This window comes from Thamnophis elegans, chromosome 1 (genome assembly GCF_009769535.1).
Source record: "Thamnophis elegans isolate rThaEle1 chromosome 1, rThaEle1.pri, whole genome shotgun sequence".
In the NCBI taxonomy this organism is placed as follows: domain Eukaryota; kingdom Metazoa; phylum Chordata; class Lepidosauria; order Squamata; family Colubridae; genus Thamnophis; species Thamnophis elegans.
Genome location: NC_045541.1, coordinates 138,583,158 through 138,600,300, shown reverse-complemented (window position 1 = coordinate 138,600,300; position 17,143 = coordinate 138,583,158). Strand labels below are relative to the sequence as shown.

At 39.9% G+C, this 17,143-nt stretch overlaps 1 protein-coding gene across 2 annotated transcripts in view; it reads left to right on the top strand.

Annotated features, from left to right (window-relative positions):
- Nucleotides 1-15,149, top strand: part of GALC (galactosylceramidase) — a 43,046-nt gene extending 27,897 nt beyond the window's left edge. For both annotated transcript variants that reach the window (XM_032232692.1, XM_032232700.1), the window contains exons 10-17: nt 81-208; nt 2,225-2,314; nt 4,188-4,277; nt 5,290-5,434; nt 6,062-6,242; nt 9,244-9,404; nt 12,855-12,931; nt 14,873-15,149. In XM_032232692.1, the coding sequence (XP_032088583.1) occupies nt 81-208; nt 2,225-2,314; nt 4,188-4,277; nt 5,290-5,434; nt 6,062-6,242; nt 9,244-9,404; nt 12,855-12,931; nt 14,873-15,016 (1,016 nt within the window). In that variant the 3' untranslated portion in view covers nt 15,017-15,149. The remainder of the gene's footprint in view (nt 1-80; nt 209-2,224; nt 2,315-4,187; nt 4,278-5,289; nt 5,435-6,061; nt 6,243-9,243; nt 9,405-12,854; nt 12,932-14,872) is intronic.
- The last annotated feature ends 1,994 nt before the right edge of the window (nt 15,150-17,143 follow it).

Genomic DNA, 17,143 nt, shown 5'->3' with positions numbered 1-17,143 from the left:
CATGTAATTTTATGTTGACCTTATTATTTTTTCTTCCCATTGAACCAGGTTTTAGTGTTCTTTTTTTTGTTTTAACACAGCGCATACAACACAATTCACCCAACCAGGCTGGTATTACCTGAAAGTAGATGGGCATCTGGAAAAGGGTGGAAGCTTCGTGGCTCTAACTGATGGGCTAGGCAATCTGACCATCGTCATTGAAACAATGGTAATGTTATTTAGCAAAGTCTAATGTAAAATTGATTTCACACACTATAAAAGTTATGGAAGCATAACAGTACAAATGCTATGGAGATATACTGTCTTTGAGTTGCTCTTGGCTCCTGTTAATTTCATGAATGCATCCATGGAGTTTTCATGGCAACAATATGAAAATGAATTGCTGTTGGGTTTTTTCTCCCCCCCCCTCTCCCGACTTTCAGTATAGTCTGTATCCCAAGTAGTCTCTGATATTCTCCAAACCAAGTAATAACAGTTTAGTTTTTGAGCCTCCACAAAATCAGTCAAATGCTGCCATCTGCTGATATATATTGAAAATAAATGCTTCTCTATGAGGAGCATTGTACTAGTGTCTTTTCAATTGGTCCACTATAGTACCTAAGACTGAGTTGTGAATGAGAAGTGCCTTCTTTGAGTCCCAATTCTGATAGGGCTTCGAGAAGAGATCTTAGACAAGCAAATTTGTCTTCTAGGGATATATTATATTGATTTATTTTACAGGGTTGTAGTATAAATTATTGGTATAGTATGTTTAAAGGATTAAAAAAACATTTTGAAATGTAATACGAAAGTCAAGTTATTCATTTATATATTAAACAAATTTATATTTGTTTACATTGAACCACATCCTTATAACTGGAGTTTTTTCAGAGACTGAATAGATAATAAGTTTATAATTGTGGTTCATTATATTCTTTAACAATTTTGTAATTGTGATCTTAAGGTCTTGCATTATGCTCTAAGGATTCAGCAATGCAAATCTAGTCTGTTTTTACTGATTATGTTTGTGTGTATGTGTCTGTCTGTGTGTGTGTGTGTGTGTGTGTGTGTTTTACTGCTGTGTGTTGTTGCTGTATTTCCACTTCCTGATTTGGCATGTCAGATAGAATACCCTAATTCCTGGAATCTGCTCACTCCCAGTCATTCCCAGTCACAGTTGAAGGGGATATCCTAGACATAAGTTGCAAGCAGAATTATTATTGCAGAGTATTGTATTGTGGCTTACAGCCTCTTCAGAACACTGCTCTTAGGAGAGAGACAAAGACCGAGACAGAGATGGGGGTGGAGAAACCTTCTCGCCCCTATTCCTGTGGTCAGTATTTCATGGAGGGCCTTTTCAGTAGTAGCTCCGACCCTTTGGAACGAGCTCCCCGTGGAGATTCGTACTCTCACCACCGTCCAGGCCTTCCGCATAGCCCTTAAGACCTGGCTAGCCCGTCAGGCCTGGGGACAAAGATAGTCGCCCCTCCCGAATGATGAATGAATGTTGCTTATTATTTTTACTTATGTGTGTCTATGTCATTGTTTGTATCCCCCTTCCCTGATTTTATGTGAGCCGCCCTGAGTCCCCTCAGGGAAAAGGGCGGCCTATAAATGTTAATAAATTCTAAATTCTAAATTCTAAATGGTCACCAAACATAGCTCAGTTCTCATTGAGCTATTCTTGAGATTTCTTTCTCTTCTGTCCTTTTCTTTTCACCCCACTTTTTTTTAAAAAAGTAATATATACAGCACATCAGCCAGTTCTGACAGTTCTGGAGAACAAGTAGCAGAAATTTTGAGTAGTTTGGAGAACTGGCAAATAGGCTGGCCCCGCCCCCACTGTCCTCCATACTCCCAGCTGATCTTCTTTTGTTGCCCTGAACAGAAGAAGAGAACTGGAAAGCAGGTTAGTGAGGTGCGGAGGGAATGGGTATTTTGCAGTATCCTTCCCCTGCCGTGCCCACAAAGCCATGCCCAAAAAGCCATGTCCACAGAACTGGTAGTAAATTTTTTTGACTCCCACCACTGCAGTATATACATACATACATACATACATACATACATACATACATACATACATACATACATACATACTGATTTTCCAGAATTTGATAATTATGCTTTTATGTGGGTGACACTCTTTATCTAAATAAGCAATGTCATGTACAGTCTGGATGATGGAAATAAAAGGAATGACATTTTGAGGTGATGTTTGATTGTGCAATTTATTCTTTATTTTTAGACTCACAACCACTCACGATGCATCAGGCCACCACTTCCTCCCTATGTTGTGTCACCCCAAAAGGCAGTTTTCCACTTGAATGGATCCTTTGTAAGTAATTGAACTGTACCTAAATCACTCTGTCGGGTGCCTTAGAGAATAGATGATCAAAACAAGACCAGGCAATAGCTTGTTTTGTTTATCTATAGCAATTAGAATGATTGGCATTTTTAAAGTGACTATGTAGTTGAATGTTACATATAACTAATTGAGGGACAAATTCCATTCCTATGAACCCTATCTTATTGTCTGTTGTCAGAAGTTGTCCATGAACAAATAAAAGTGGTGCAGTTCAGATTCATGGTACTGCAGTGTTTTGCCTGCCTGTGGTCTAATTATAGTACTAATTTCTGCTATGTAACTCAGATTTCCAAGAAAGACTTAATTTGAACAGGGAAATTCTGGATGTTTGTTCCTTCCATTAAAAAATAATTATTAGCTTATTAATGGGTTTTAACATATTTAAGTAGAACCATCAGCATCAGAATTGATGATAAATGAACCATATTTTAATTTATTTTGAAGTAAATTATAATTGTTTTTATTGTTCTGATTTTAAATAGCATTATGAGCTCTATTTATAAATCTCAGTCATGCATTGGAATGGAAACAATATTGAATAAATATTGTGGGTTCAGCTTGAGTATTATTTATCTTGACAATTATAGTAGTTGTAATTATAGTGTAAGTTTTTCTTTTATTTTAAAATGGGTAGCAATACATTTTGTTAGAAGTCACGGGCTCATACTCTTAATCAATTGTTAGGTAATAATACTTTTAGAATTTCTGAGATTTTGAAAAGGTTTTTAAATAGAAATAAATACTGTTAAAATTTTTGTTATCTATGCAGTTTGCTACTTTTCCCCAGCATTCAAAGTTTTTTTTAAAAAATTGTTTACTTTTTTTTAAAAATAAATAAATTTTGGGTCTAATAATATGCTGCATTAGTAATAAATTTCAAGGAATGTTGGTAAATATGTAATTCCTTATTGGTCAAATATTATAGCCATGGTGAATGAGATCTTTTTAAAGGCAATTAATTTAACAATACATTGATATCCTTAATCCTTATCTTTCAAAAATGTGGAAATGTTCAATCCTGGAAGAACTTTGGATATATTGTGCTTGGATTGTGTCAAAATAGATAATCATCTACACATGGAAGAATAGTTCAGTTCTAAACTATGAATGTTGAGTCTATGAAATATGTCAACTTTCAAGACTTTGAAGCAGCTTTCTGTCAAGAGAGAGGCAAGACTAGAGAAGTAATTTCATATGAAGTAGATTAAATTCATTATAAATGAACATGAATATTATAATGAATATTATTATTATTATTAATAATATTAATACAATTGATATTAATGCAATTAATATTGTTATAAACACCTTGATTATTATTTCCTAAAATGATTTGTACCCAGACAACACAAATAAATAAACCTATTAAAAAAAATGAATTGCAACATTGAAAAATTAAAGAAAGTTATGTAATTTCAATAGTCTAATATTTATCTATATAAAAAGGTGTTTAGATTATTGTTATTTTGAATTCCTAGTTTAGAGTTTTGTTTTCTTTTTATTTTCTGCTGTTGTGCCACTGCCTCCTGTCTAAACCACTACAATAGAACTGTGGTGGCTAGACCAAAGGTCAATTTAATCATATCCAATGGCTCACAGTGGCTAAAAAGATACCAGTGGGGAGCCCACAAAGAGGATATGAGCAAACCGGTATCTTATTGCTCATGTTCTATTTATTAACTAGTAATTAAGAGTCTCACTAATTCTGATGCTAAAATGAATACACTGTCATCCTGGCTAGTAGATATTATTAGTCGTCTTCATGTGTTTAATTTTAAAATCATCTATGTTGGTGGCTATAAAGTACCTCAAGAAAATTAAATGTAAACATTTTCTTCTCCAGAACAAATTGAAATCTCTTCAGATGTGGTATTCCAAGCTTGATTTTTCTACTGCCAACTATACATTATTTCAGTCACTTGGGCCTAAAACTGTAAGTACACCATAAGTTAAAGGGTTAATATGACTATGATGCAGTTAATGGATATTGCTTTTAAGAGTCTATTGGAGGAACTAAAGGTATGCAAAGGAAGAACATTTGCCTGCATGCCATCTTCTACAAAACTGCTTCTATAACAAAAGAGTAGTGCTGTTTAGGAAAGGTGTTATGAAGTTCCCATGTCTGAAATGCATGCATCTTGTCATAGCAGGCAACATATTCCTGCTTTTAATGAGGCAGCTATGAAATATGAGCACTCTAAATGTTAAAACTATAAGCCCTATTTATTTTAAATTGATCACAGGTGCCCAACTCCAATGGACTCCAGGTGGTGTATAAAACCAAAAATTTAATCTATCTATAACTCCTTACTCACTCCTAATAAATTGCTGATTTGGGAATGTAGTAAATCACTTGGAATGATAGTTTGCAGCTGAAACTCATTTATTTGGAGCTCTCTGTATATATCCTTCTTCCTCTTAGTTTGCCCACAACAACAACCCTGTGAGGTGGATCGGGCAGAGAGAGGGACTGGCCCAAAGTCACTCAATTGCTTTCATGTGTAAGGTGCAGAGGTGGGTTGCTACCGGTTCGCACCGGTTCGAGTGAGCCACTAGTAGCAATTGTGACTGGGTCGCTGAACCGATAGCAGTGGCAGGGTAGCCATGCCCCTGAACCGGTTCCTGGGTCGCTCATGCCGTTGCCAGCATAGTTTTTTTTGTTATTTTATAGTGTGCGGAACAATTTACAAGCGACTGCTCATGTGCAAGCAATGTGCGGCTTGCGCATGCAAAGTGAACTGGCAGTAACGCCAGCAGGAGCCCACCCCTGGTAAGGTGGGGCTAAAACTCACTGTCTCCTGGTTTCTAGTTTGGTACCTTAAGTGCTAGACCAAATTGTCTCATTCTTGCCAGTGGTCCAAGAATGAATCCTTTCCAATGCTCTGAAAGACTTCCCTGTATGTACTGCTACTACTTGGTCACTTGTTCTCCTTCTTGCTGTGCAGATCTCTGAAGGAATATTGACGCTAATATTGGGCTTGGATGAAATCTATACTTTGACAACTCTAACCACTGGCCATAAAGGCTCTTTCTCAGAACCTCCTCCTTCTCAACCTTTTCCGTCCACTTACAAAGATGATTTCAATATCCGTAAGTCAACATCAAGCTATTTTGAGAGAATTCCTTATTTGATGATCCTAGGATCCTACTAATCCTTTTTGTCAAGGATAGGGCCGTCATCGACAGTATACATTCTCTAGCATTCCCAATAGTAGAGGAACAGAAATCTATAATGGTAAACATAGAAATCAATACAGTGTGAGAATCTATTGACAACCTTAAGTCTAATCTCTTGTTTGGACAAGGATCCAAATTAAACCATCCATGATAGATAACTATTTAGCTTTGCTTGGTGATTATTGCTGCAAATAGTCCATGCATTTGTTCATTGGACTTTCTCTCTGCAGCCTTTTAGTTTTGAAAGCATCTCAGTTGGTGTAAATCACAAAAAAGTGAATACTGAGATTTGAGCCCACTTGTTCCCAGTCACATACAGATTTCAGTTGACTGTTCTTGGTGGCCTTTTTAAAAAAAAATTAGCTTGATAACATTGAAGAGATCAGTTAAGACAATAAAAACACATTTTTCAGTACATATGACGATAAAACATTTATAATGTGAAGGTTTTTTTGCAACTAAGAAATTTCTACTTTTGTATAATGTGAACAACTATGACTGTGATGGATTGAGCTAATAAAATTTATGTTCTTCAAATAGGCAACCCACCTTTCAGTGAAGCACCATACTTTGCTGATCAAACAGGAGTGTTTGAATATTTTATGAACTCTTCTGATCCAGGGGAGCATGTCTTTACACTCCGACAAGTGGTTACTCAGAGACCTATAACCTGGGTTATGGATGCAACGAACACAATCAGCATTATAGGCAGCTATAAGTGGTATGTAGTACATGTGTTGTAGTACATTTTCAGTTTAGCCCAAATTTTATTATGAAATGTGGGCATAGCAGTGAACTTACAGTTGCAGAGAATCTTTTGTTGATAGCTTGCTTTATTGTGGCTATTCTTTATTTTAGTTTTATTTCATTCATTTTACATAGCTCCCCATTTCACATATCAGTGGTGGGTTTCCATTTTTTTAAATTACCGGTTTGCGCATGCACATGCGTGCGAAGCTTCTGTGCATATGCAGAAGTGTCCAGGCAAGTGGGCGGAGCCTTCTGCCATTGCCACTACCAGTTTGCCCGATCCAGGCCGAACCGGGAGCAACCCACCTCTGTCACATATGTGACTATGGCATCTCATCAAACTCATATATAGAAATAATGTAAAATAATTAAAACAAATAACTTCAAGGCCTAATTTTATAGCAAAGTCTTCAGGGACTTCGTAAAGGCCAATGAGATTGTAACCAATCTATTCTGTCACATCAGAAAAAGGTATCCTGAGTCCCATCAGATGGAACTCCTTTGTAGATAAGAACCATAACAGGCCATTTCTGCTGAATCTGAGATGTTGTCATGTTTATGTTAATCTTATGCTACATGATGTTTAATTTATGATTGTCACCTAGTGTAATGAGTGTAATGAGAAGCTGATGAGTAGAAGCCATTGCTAAAAGAGAACTGAACATATTTCCTATGACAAAAGTTATCCCAGCTATTGGTAGTATTCTTGAAAATAGGCTTGTTACAAGGATATGACATATTCCGAAGTATAAATTATTTGATCTCTTGAATTCTGGAAACAAAATTGCTGTAAATAAACTTACTTATTATAAGACACTGTGGTGCCCTTCAATTTTAAAAATGAATCTACAGAGTGGCTTACAAATAAATTAAAAAGGACATTCTGATATATAATTATTCCCTATTGCAGCAATCTTTCCCCTGATCTTATCTTTGATATTATTTCTTCCTTAGCTATACCCTACTAGAAAAGAGTATACCTGGGAATAAAATGGAGACCCATATAGCTAGGAGCATGGTAGCCAAAGAAATGGAACATTGTGTAATATTGTTGATTATCCTTTTAGATTCAGTTCTTCTAAAGAGACTGATAGTTGCATCTCTGTTTCTCTCAGAGGTATTTCCAGGGGTGTTTTTAGGTGCAGTATTTCTGTAATTGTATAATATTTGTAATATATTATAGCATTTTCAATATATCATTTCAATAGTCCTAGATCGACCATGGTATCCTTCTGCGACGACTGCGGGAGATAGGGGTGGGCGGCACTGTTTTGCAGTGGTTCTCCTCCTACCTCTCGGACAGGTCGCAGTCGGTGTTGGTGGGGGGGCAGAGATCGTCCCCGAGGCCCCTAACTTATGGGGTGCCGCAGGGTTCGGTCTTATCCCCCCTACTATTTAACATATACATGAAACCGCTGGGTGAGATCATTCGGAGGCACGGGATAAAATACCACCAATACGCGGACGATACACAGTTGTATCTGTCCGCCCCGTGCCAACTCAATGAAGCGGTGGACGTGATGAACCGGGGTCTTGAGGCCGTTAAAGACTGGATGAGAGCAAACAAGCTGATACTCAACCCAGACAAGACCGAGTGGCTGTTGAGTTTTCCTCCCAAAAATTTGACCAACGTACCATCACTCAGGCTGGGGGGACAAAATTTATACCCCTCAGACAGGGCCCGCAACTTGGGAGTCCTCCTGGACCCACAGCTGAGTTTCGACCACCATCTTTCAGCTGTGACCAGGGGGGCATTTGCCCAGGTTCGCCTGGTGCGCCAGTTGCGGCCCTACCTGAATCGGGAGGCCCTCACAACAGTCACTCGAGCCCTTGTGATCTCTAGGCTGGAATACTGCAACGTGCTCTACATGGGGCTGCCCTTGAAGAGCACCCAGAGACTTCAGCTAGTCCAGAATGCGGCTGCGCGAGTGATCGTGGGCGCACCACGGTTCGCCCACATAACACCGATCCTCCGTGAGCTGCGCTGGCTACCTGTCGATCTCTGGGTGCACTTCAAGGTCCTACTCACCACCCATAAAGCGCTCCATGGTAGTGGATCTGGCTATCTGAGAGACCGCCTTCTGCCAATTACCTCCCTGCGTCCCATCAGATCGCATAGAGCTGGCCTCCTCCGTATTCCATCCGCCAGTCAGTGCCGACTGGCGACTACTCGGAGGAGAGCCTTCTCTGTTGCGGCTCCGACGCTATGGAACAATCTCCCCGTGGAGATCCGCACCCTCACCACCGTCCAGGCCTTCCGCATAGCCCTCAAGATCTGGCTAGCCCTTCAGGCCTGGGGATAAGTCTTTACTTTAGCCCCTCCCAAATGTCGAGTGAATGTTGTGTTTTATTGTTTAATTTATTCTCGCTCACATTTCTTTTTGTATTTGTCCTACACTCCTTTTCCCCTTTTATTGTAAGCCGCCCTGAGTCCCCTCAGGGAAAAGGGCGGCCTATAAATGCATAATAAATATAAATATAAATATAAATAAATATAGATAGCATTGAATGCATCCCAAATTAAACTTAAAAAACTCTTAAAATATTGTGAAGTGTTGGCTTTGTTGGAATCAGCATTTTAAAATCTTATAAGATATCAGGCAGTTTTGAAGGTAGATTTTGTCTGGGTTCTACAAAAATTGCCAATGTTATTTACAATGTGTCTTACTTCATCTTTGCTAAAAATAATCTAAGATGAAGCAGTTTCTTTTGGGAAATCTTATATGGAATAACCTTTAGCCCTAAATAAAGCATTATTATACTTAGAATATTACTTTAGATGTTTAGGGGAGAAGCAGGAAAAAAATATCACTCCCCTGACATATTATAATTATGAACTGGATCACCCTTCTATTTCAAATTCTGATTTCAAAATAAGCAAGAGAAAGACTATTCAAACATTAAGGCAATTAGTATCTATTACCCCCCCCCCATCAGTCCAATATTTAACCATCTTCCATTTATTCTTGCAGGGCAAATATCATAATAAGCTGTGATATTTATATAGAATCAAATAAAGGAGGAGCATTCATTGCAGGAAGAATTAACAAAGGTGGTATATATATTGCATCTGCCAAAGGAATTTTTTTCTGGGTTTTTCCTGATGGCACATATCAAGTTACGGGAGATCTCGGTGAGTTCTTACTTTTTATCTTTTGTAGCATGATGGGGGAGGGTGTTGGGTGGGTGGATTGTCCTCTGTTCTCAGAAACTTAATAACTGCCCTGCAAATCTTTCATGTTACTTATTTCAGAATCTTACACAACCTAGCGTCTCCAGATGTTAGGAAGGGTAGAGGTTGTACATACTGCTATGTAACAAAGACAAATTGCTTGTTTGCCCAATCACACTTGGCCAATAAAGAATTCAATTCAATTTTATTCTATTACCTCCTACTGTTCTAAAGAGAGTCGGAAGTTGGTACCTTCTTTTCTCCCATTACAACATATCCCTTCTTTCCTCCCCTCTCTCTTCTTACTTTTCCATGTTTTTTTTCCTTTGTATTGTATACTTGGATAAACTAATACTCGTAGGATCCCTGCTCCAGAGTTTGTCGGGTGTGAGTCCCTGTTGATGAAGCTGGACCTTGGTGGTCAAGTGGGTCTGTTGCTAATGTACCTACCTCCCAACAGCATTGCAACAGCCCTCCCCTCGCTCCTCGAGTCAGTAGCCGAGTTGGCGGTGGAGTTCCCCAGGCTTATGATTCTGGGGGATTTCAACCTGTCTACACTTGATGAACGCTCTGATGGGGCACAGGAGTTCATGGCTTCCATGACAGCCATGGACTTGACCCAAGTAATTCGAGGTTCGACTCATTCAGCGGGTCACACACTTGACCTTGTATTTCTGTCGGAGCAGTGGAGATGTGATCTAGAGTTGAAGGGCATTAAAACCTTGCCCTTGTCATGGTCTGATCACTTCCTACTGAGGCTTGACTTTCAGAAGCCAATCCCCCACTGTAGGGAGGAGGAACCGATTAGGTGGTTCTGCCCCAGGCGCCTGATGGACCCAATGGGGTTTCAGACGGCGCTTGGAGAAATACCTGACACTATCGTCCACAATCCGGTGGAGTCCTTAGTCGCTGCTTGGAATATAGCGGCGGCGGGGGCTCTAAACCGGATTGCGCCTTTGCGACCTCTCTGAGGTGGCGGATCCAGGAGGGCTCCTTGGTTCACTGAGGAACTCCGGAGTTGAAGCGCCAAAAGAGACGCCTAGAGCGCCGCTGGAGGGCCAGTAAATCTGAGTCAGACGAGCACTGATGAGAGCCTTTATTAGAGCCTATCTCGTGGCAATACGGGTGGCGAAATGTTCGCATTTTGCCGCCCTTATTGCATCCGCCGAATCGCGCCCAGCCGCCTTGTTTAGAATAACCCGCTCCCTCTTGAAAGGGAGGGATGCGGGTGACCCTCTACAGGGTAGAGCTGAGGAATTTGTTCAGTATTTGACGGATAAAGTCGCTCGGATTCGGACAGAGCTGGACTCCAATTGCACGATACCAGCCGAGGTACCGGGGGAGGGTCTTGAGCATGCTTTATGGATTGAGTTTCAACAGGCTTCTCCTGATGAAGTGGACAAGGCCATGGGAGCGGTGAGTGCCTCCACTTGTATACTGGACCCGTGCCCCTCCTGGCTGGTCTCGACCAGCAGGGAGGTGACACACGGCTGGATCCAGACGATTGTGAACACCTCTCTCCAGGACAGAATCTTCCCACCCCTCCTAAAGGATGTGGTGGTGAGACCCCTCCTGAAGAAATCGTCTTTGGACCCAGCCATTTTGAGCAACTACCGTCCAGTTTCCAACCTTCCCTTTGTAGGGAAGGTTGTTGAGAAAGTGGTGGCCTCGCAACTCCGACGGTCCTCGGATGAAGCCGATTATCTAGACTCTTTTCAGTCAGGTTTCAGGCCTGGTTACAGCATGGAAACTGCTTTGGTTGCGCTGATCGATGATCTCTGGTCGGCCAGGGATAGGGGTCACCCCTCTATCCTTGTGCTTCTTGACTTCTCAGTGGCCTTCGATACCATCGAGCCTTCTGCGACGGTTGCAAGAGGTAGGGGGGGGAGGCACCGTTTTGCGATGGTTCTCCTCTCGGACAGGTCGCAGTCGGTGTTGGTCGGAGGGCAGAGATCGACCCCAAGGACCCTCAAGTATGGGGTGCCGCAGGGTTCGGTCCTGTCCCCCCTCCTATTTAACATCTACATGAAGCCTCTGGGTGAGATCATACGCCGGCACGGGATTAAGTATCACCAATATGCAGACGATACGCAGCTGTATCTGTCTGCCCCGTGCCAACTCAGCGAAGCAGTAGAAGTGATGTGCCAGTGCCTGGAGGTTGTTAGAGTCTGGATGGGAGCAAACAAGTTGGCACTCAATCCAGACAAGACCGAGTGGCTGCTGATGTTCCCTCCCAAAGATTGTCCAACTGTTCCATCTCTCAGGCTGGGGGGTGAAATTATACACCCCTCAGAGAGGGTTCGCAATTTGGGAGTCCTCCTGGACCCACAGCTGACTCTAGAACACCATCTGTCGGCTGTGACCAGGGGGACCTTTGCCCAAGTCCGCCTGGTGCACCAATTGCGACCCTACCTGGATCGGGAGGCCCTTCAGACAGTCACTCACGCCCTTGTGACCTCAAGACTGGATTATTGTAATGCGCTCTACATGGGGCTGCCCTTGAAGAGTGTTCGAAGACTCCAATTAGTCCAGAATGCAACCGCGGGAGCGATTGTGGGTGCACCAAGGTACACCCACGTTACACCTATCCTCCGCGAGCTGCACTGGCTACCTATTAGTCTCCGAATCCGCTTCAAGGTGCTGATCGCTACCTATAAAGCCCTACATGGCATCGGACCTGGGTACCTGAGAGACTGCCTCCTGCCGATTACCTCTCTCAGACCAATTAGATCGCACAGGTTGGGTCTCCTCCGGATTCCATGTGCCAGCCAATGTCGGCTGGCGATTCCCCGGGGGAGGGCCTTCTCTGTTGCAGCTCCGGCCCTCTGGAATGAGCTCCCTGTTGAGATCCGGACCCTTACTACCCTCCCGGCCTTCCGCAAAGCCACCAAGTCCTGGCTGTTCCAGCAGGCTGGGGGGAGCTGAGAAGCATCTACCTCCACGGAAATTGTGAATGTTGGTTTTGTTTTTAATATGTTGTCTTTGTCTCGTTCCCCCCTTTTCCTTGTCTTTTGTGAGCCGCCCGGAGTCCTCCGGGAGTGGGCGGCATACAAGACAAATAAATAAATAAATAAATAAACAAATAAATAAATAAACAAATAAATAATGCAAAGTTAAATCATAATAAAGGGTGGAAGTTGGAGCAGTTTTTTTCAATATTCAAAACTGCACTCAAAATGTGATGTGTATCACAAACATTACAACACCAAATAAATTACAATATTGAAAACTATCTTCTATTCTTAGCTTATTTTTAAATGTATCACTGTATTTAAATATAATATACTAATTATAGTGTATGCTTTTAATTTTGTTTTATTTAATTGTGTTGAAATTCAGAGTTTGGGTGGCACATAATTTCAATTAACTTTCTAGATAGAGAAAGCATTTTAAAATGTTATTATTTTGTAGCTGGTGTTGAAATCTTGATGAAAGGGTTATCTGGTGTGCGAGCAAACACATGGCATACACTCACTCTGATTCTCAAGGTAAGCATTGAAGTGCTATTCAAATACTGGTAAGCTGATTAACTCCTAAAGAGGAATAAAGGCCTGCTATCTCATTAAGCCATAGGTATTAAAATTCAACTACCTGACAAGCTGCAATTCAGTAGTATCATGCTGGGAAAGTTCCTTTGTTGAAGAATAGCCTCTTAGAGATTAGTACAAGAAATCCCAGCAAGTTAAAACCTGTCTATCCACATATTTTCCAAGAATTGCCCTTCCTAAAGCAGATTTTAAATATAAGGCATTCCTTGGGATGCATTGTAGTTACATATTTTCCTGTTACTTCTAAAATCTGGACTGTACAATATAGAGTTATTTTTTGGACATGTGTGTATTTGTGTGTTTGATACAAAGTGAATAGAGGAAATAACATGGACATCCTCCACTTAATTTAGCTTGTTGTTCCAAGCAATAGACTCCTATTATCATATGTGGTGGACATGTGCAGAAGCAAGGAAATATTGGACTAAGATAAGAGTATGGTTAAAGAAAATGTTACAACAAGAAATAGAATTCAGACCAGAGATATATTTACTACGTATTATCCCAGAGAAATTCAAAAAAGAGGATACTTATTTGATTATACATGTAACTACAGCAGTAAGAATTGTATTTGCCCAAAATTGGAAATTAAATAAGCTACCAACAGATGAAGAGATAATAAAAACTATATTAGATTGTGCAGAGATGAATAGATTGGCAGTTAAAATAAAGGATAAAGAGAAACTGAGTACTTCAAGACATGGGGAAGATTTTATGATTGGCTAGAGAAAGGAAACTAGAAAAGAAAGTAGGGAGAAGATATAGAACCCAGACGATGCACTATTAAATGGAAAAGGGGCGGGAAGAAGGGGAAAACAGAAAGGAAAATATTAAATATATAAGTATATATCCAAAAGTGAGATATAAAGGGGAGGAAAATATAGTTAGGATAGATTAGCGAAAGTAAGGGAATAAGAAATGATATCAAATTATGTTTGGGTTTGCGGAAATACCATCCCAAGGAAATATAAACAGAGATCTGAAAGAGACACCTACAATAATAGAAAAGAGAGAGAGGAAGAGAGAATGAAAGGAAGATGGGGGAAAGAAGAAAAAGGTAAGGAGCGGAGGATGGAAGGGAGAGGAAGAGAAGGAGAGAGGGTAGCAAAGGAAGAGTAGGAGTAGGAAAAAGGTAAGGGAAGAAGGAAGGGGAAGGAGAGGAGGAAGGAAGAAAGTAGAGATGGGAGGGTGGGTGAAAAGAAAGGGGAAAAAAGGTGGTGTTACAACAGGAGGAAGGAATGGTAAATAAAGCAACCCAAACTGTATATTACAACCTATTAAATGAAATAATAAATGTATAAGAATGATAAATGAAGAATAACAATTATGTGAATGTATATTTAAAATGATATGTAAGAGAATAAAAACAAATTCTGGGAAAAATTTAGCTTGTTGTTCCTGTGACATTAAAATGATACAAATTAATTCACCTGGAAATAACGCTGAAATAGCAAGTTATACTAATTTCCCCTAACTATCTACTTCCCACTCCCCAGTTCTAATATTCTAAATTCCAGAGGTCTCAGAAAGGGTCAGGCTGGCTGGGGAATTCTGAGAGTTGAACTCCGTATCTCTGTAGAGTATCCAAATTATGGATAAAGATGCATGGTGCAAATATAGTTCAGTGGGAGGGGTGACCTTTGGTTATAGAATGTGGCCATGATTTGTTTTCTGGTTTCAATTCAGTGTACATGTTTTGTGAAATTATTTTCAGTGGAGCACTTGCAATGCAGATCTCCCTCAAAATGGAAGATCTAGCATTTGCCTCATGGGCAAATAGTTTCCAAATAGTTTAGAAAGATTTATTTTCTGCCTCACGATGTGCTTCATCAAACAATATTGACTGAATACAAATTTGTACTTTTCCCTTCTTTTTGACAGGGATCGAATATCGCTGGCATGTTGAATGGCTATCCTCTATGGGAGAACGTCACCACACACATTCCAAATAATGGCTGGGCAGCTATTGGGACCCATTCTTTTGAACTGACACAATTTGATAATTTTCATGTTGAAGCCAGCTGAGGTTTCCATCATGCATTGTCAATTCTGAGTGTGCCTAGTCAAACCTTAATCTAATAATTAATTATGCTACTGGAGATTTTTGATTGTTTCCTGCTAATGTTAATATACATTCAAATGTTCTTTTGACTACAAATTGTTTCTTTTCTTCCTTAATATCAGATCCTTGTTAAAACATTTTTGTGCAAGCTGTAAATGGAAATGTGACATAGTCATATCTGTTACAATTAGATATGACTCTGCTTTCAAAATTTCTTATTTCAATAAGTCCATTTTGTGTGGATGTAAAATTCACCTTGCAATCAGATGGAATATCTCATATTTGTTATGAAGTATGAAATAATGAATTTAAGTGGATGTATATGTCTTCTACTAGGACATAAGATTTTACTCCTAGTTTTCTAATGTCTTGTTAGAGTGAGCACAGCATGACTACTATTTTGAGACAACCCAAAATGCAGGACACAGAGGTTTGTCTTACAAACAGTGGTTTATATACAAGACTTTTATATACAAGGATACAGGACACACACACAAACACACACACACACACACACACACAGAGAGAGAGAGAGAGAGAGAGAGAGAGAGAGAGAGAGAGAGAGAGAGAGCGAGAGAGAGAGAGAGAGAGAGAGAGAGAGCACTAGGCAACCAATCAATCTCCAACTCTACATGGAGAACTACTATGAAGATAATACACGAAGAGATTCACGGGGAGAGAGAGGCGGCCTTTAAAGTACCTCTCATTGATAACAGTATAGCAAATATATTGAAAATACCTATTATTAATCTTATGTTGGTAACCCAATAACCCAGATAGTTTTATAGGTTTTTTCTTTGTGTTTGACTATACATTGAAGGAGGAAAAAAGTTTATAGGTGGTCTTTAGTGAAGTTCAAAATTATGATGGACCTCTCCAGACCTACTTACAACTTGTTCTTGCAGTTCTGATGGCTGCAAGAGCCAAGGTGGCGCAGTGGTTAAATGCAGCACTGCAGGCTACTGCTAGATCAGCAGGTCAGCGGTTCAAATCTCACCGGCTCAGGGTTGACTCAGCCTTCCATCCTTCCGAGGTGGGTAAAATGAGGACCCAGATTGTTGGGGGCAATATGCTGACTCTCTGTAAACCGCTTAGAGAGGCCTGAAAGGCCTATGAAGCGGTATATAAGTCTACTGCTATTGCTAAGTCTACTGCTATTGCACCACCTCTAAAATGTGTCACCTAATCACATTTTGGGGTCTTGACAACTGGCTTGGATTTATAGCTGTTTTCAGCATTTGGTGGTCACGTGACCATGATTTTTGGTATTTTTTGCTGGTTTCTGGCTTTTACTTCTGATTTCTAGAAAAAAACCTCCATCCATTGGTAAAAGCAGATTTGCTTAATAACTGTCACATTTATTTAACAAATGACACAGAGGAGGATGTAAAATTGGACACTGTCACATGTCATCTGATTAACAATTGCCATGACTTACCACCATAATTCCAGGCTCATTTATGTTATAAGTCGAGGACTACCTGTGGGTGGTGAAAATTCACAAGACATTGTTTTATCTCATGTCTGCAGGCCAGTATACATATGAAGATACTATTGCACAAGGACGTTACGAGCAGTAAAATTGTAGAATTTATAATCCAAAGAATCGCACAAGCATCAATATCTCTGGATGGTGTACATACCAAGGCCCCAGCTTTCATGAATAAAAAGCCATGCATAAAAACAATATTTCACATACATTAACTTGCAAGTGCCAATGTTCCTTTATGCTTTTTGGTGAAATTTAATATTGAAGAGTAAAATAATTTGCTTATTTATTGATATTTTATTATTTAACTAGTTTCAGTTTTTTTAATTCATTTTAAAGGATACACAGTAGGTGCTCAATACAAAATAGTGGAGAATAAAACTAATACAAATTGACAATTTATAAGGTAGAGCAAATAGCCCTCTATGAGAATGTACTAAGTTGTCCTGAATATATAATTGCAAAGGTATACTAAATAATTATAATTGGAGAAAAATATTAACACAATTCCATAACTGCTCAACAGAAGTATATAAGGTTCTGATCAATGTTGGATCAGTTCATGTTCATATTTTGACAAATGAAGCTGAAAGATGAATAG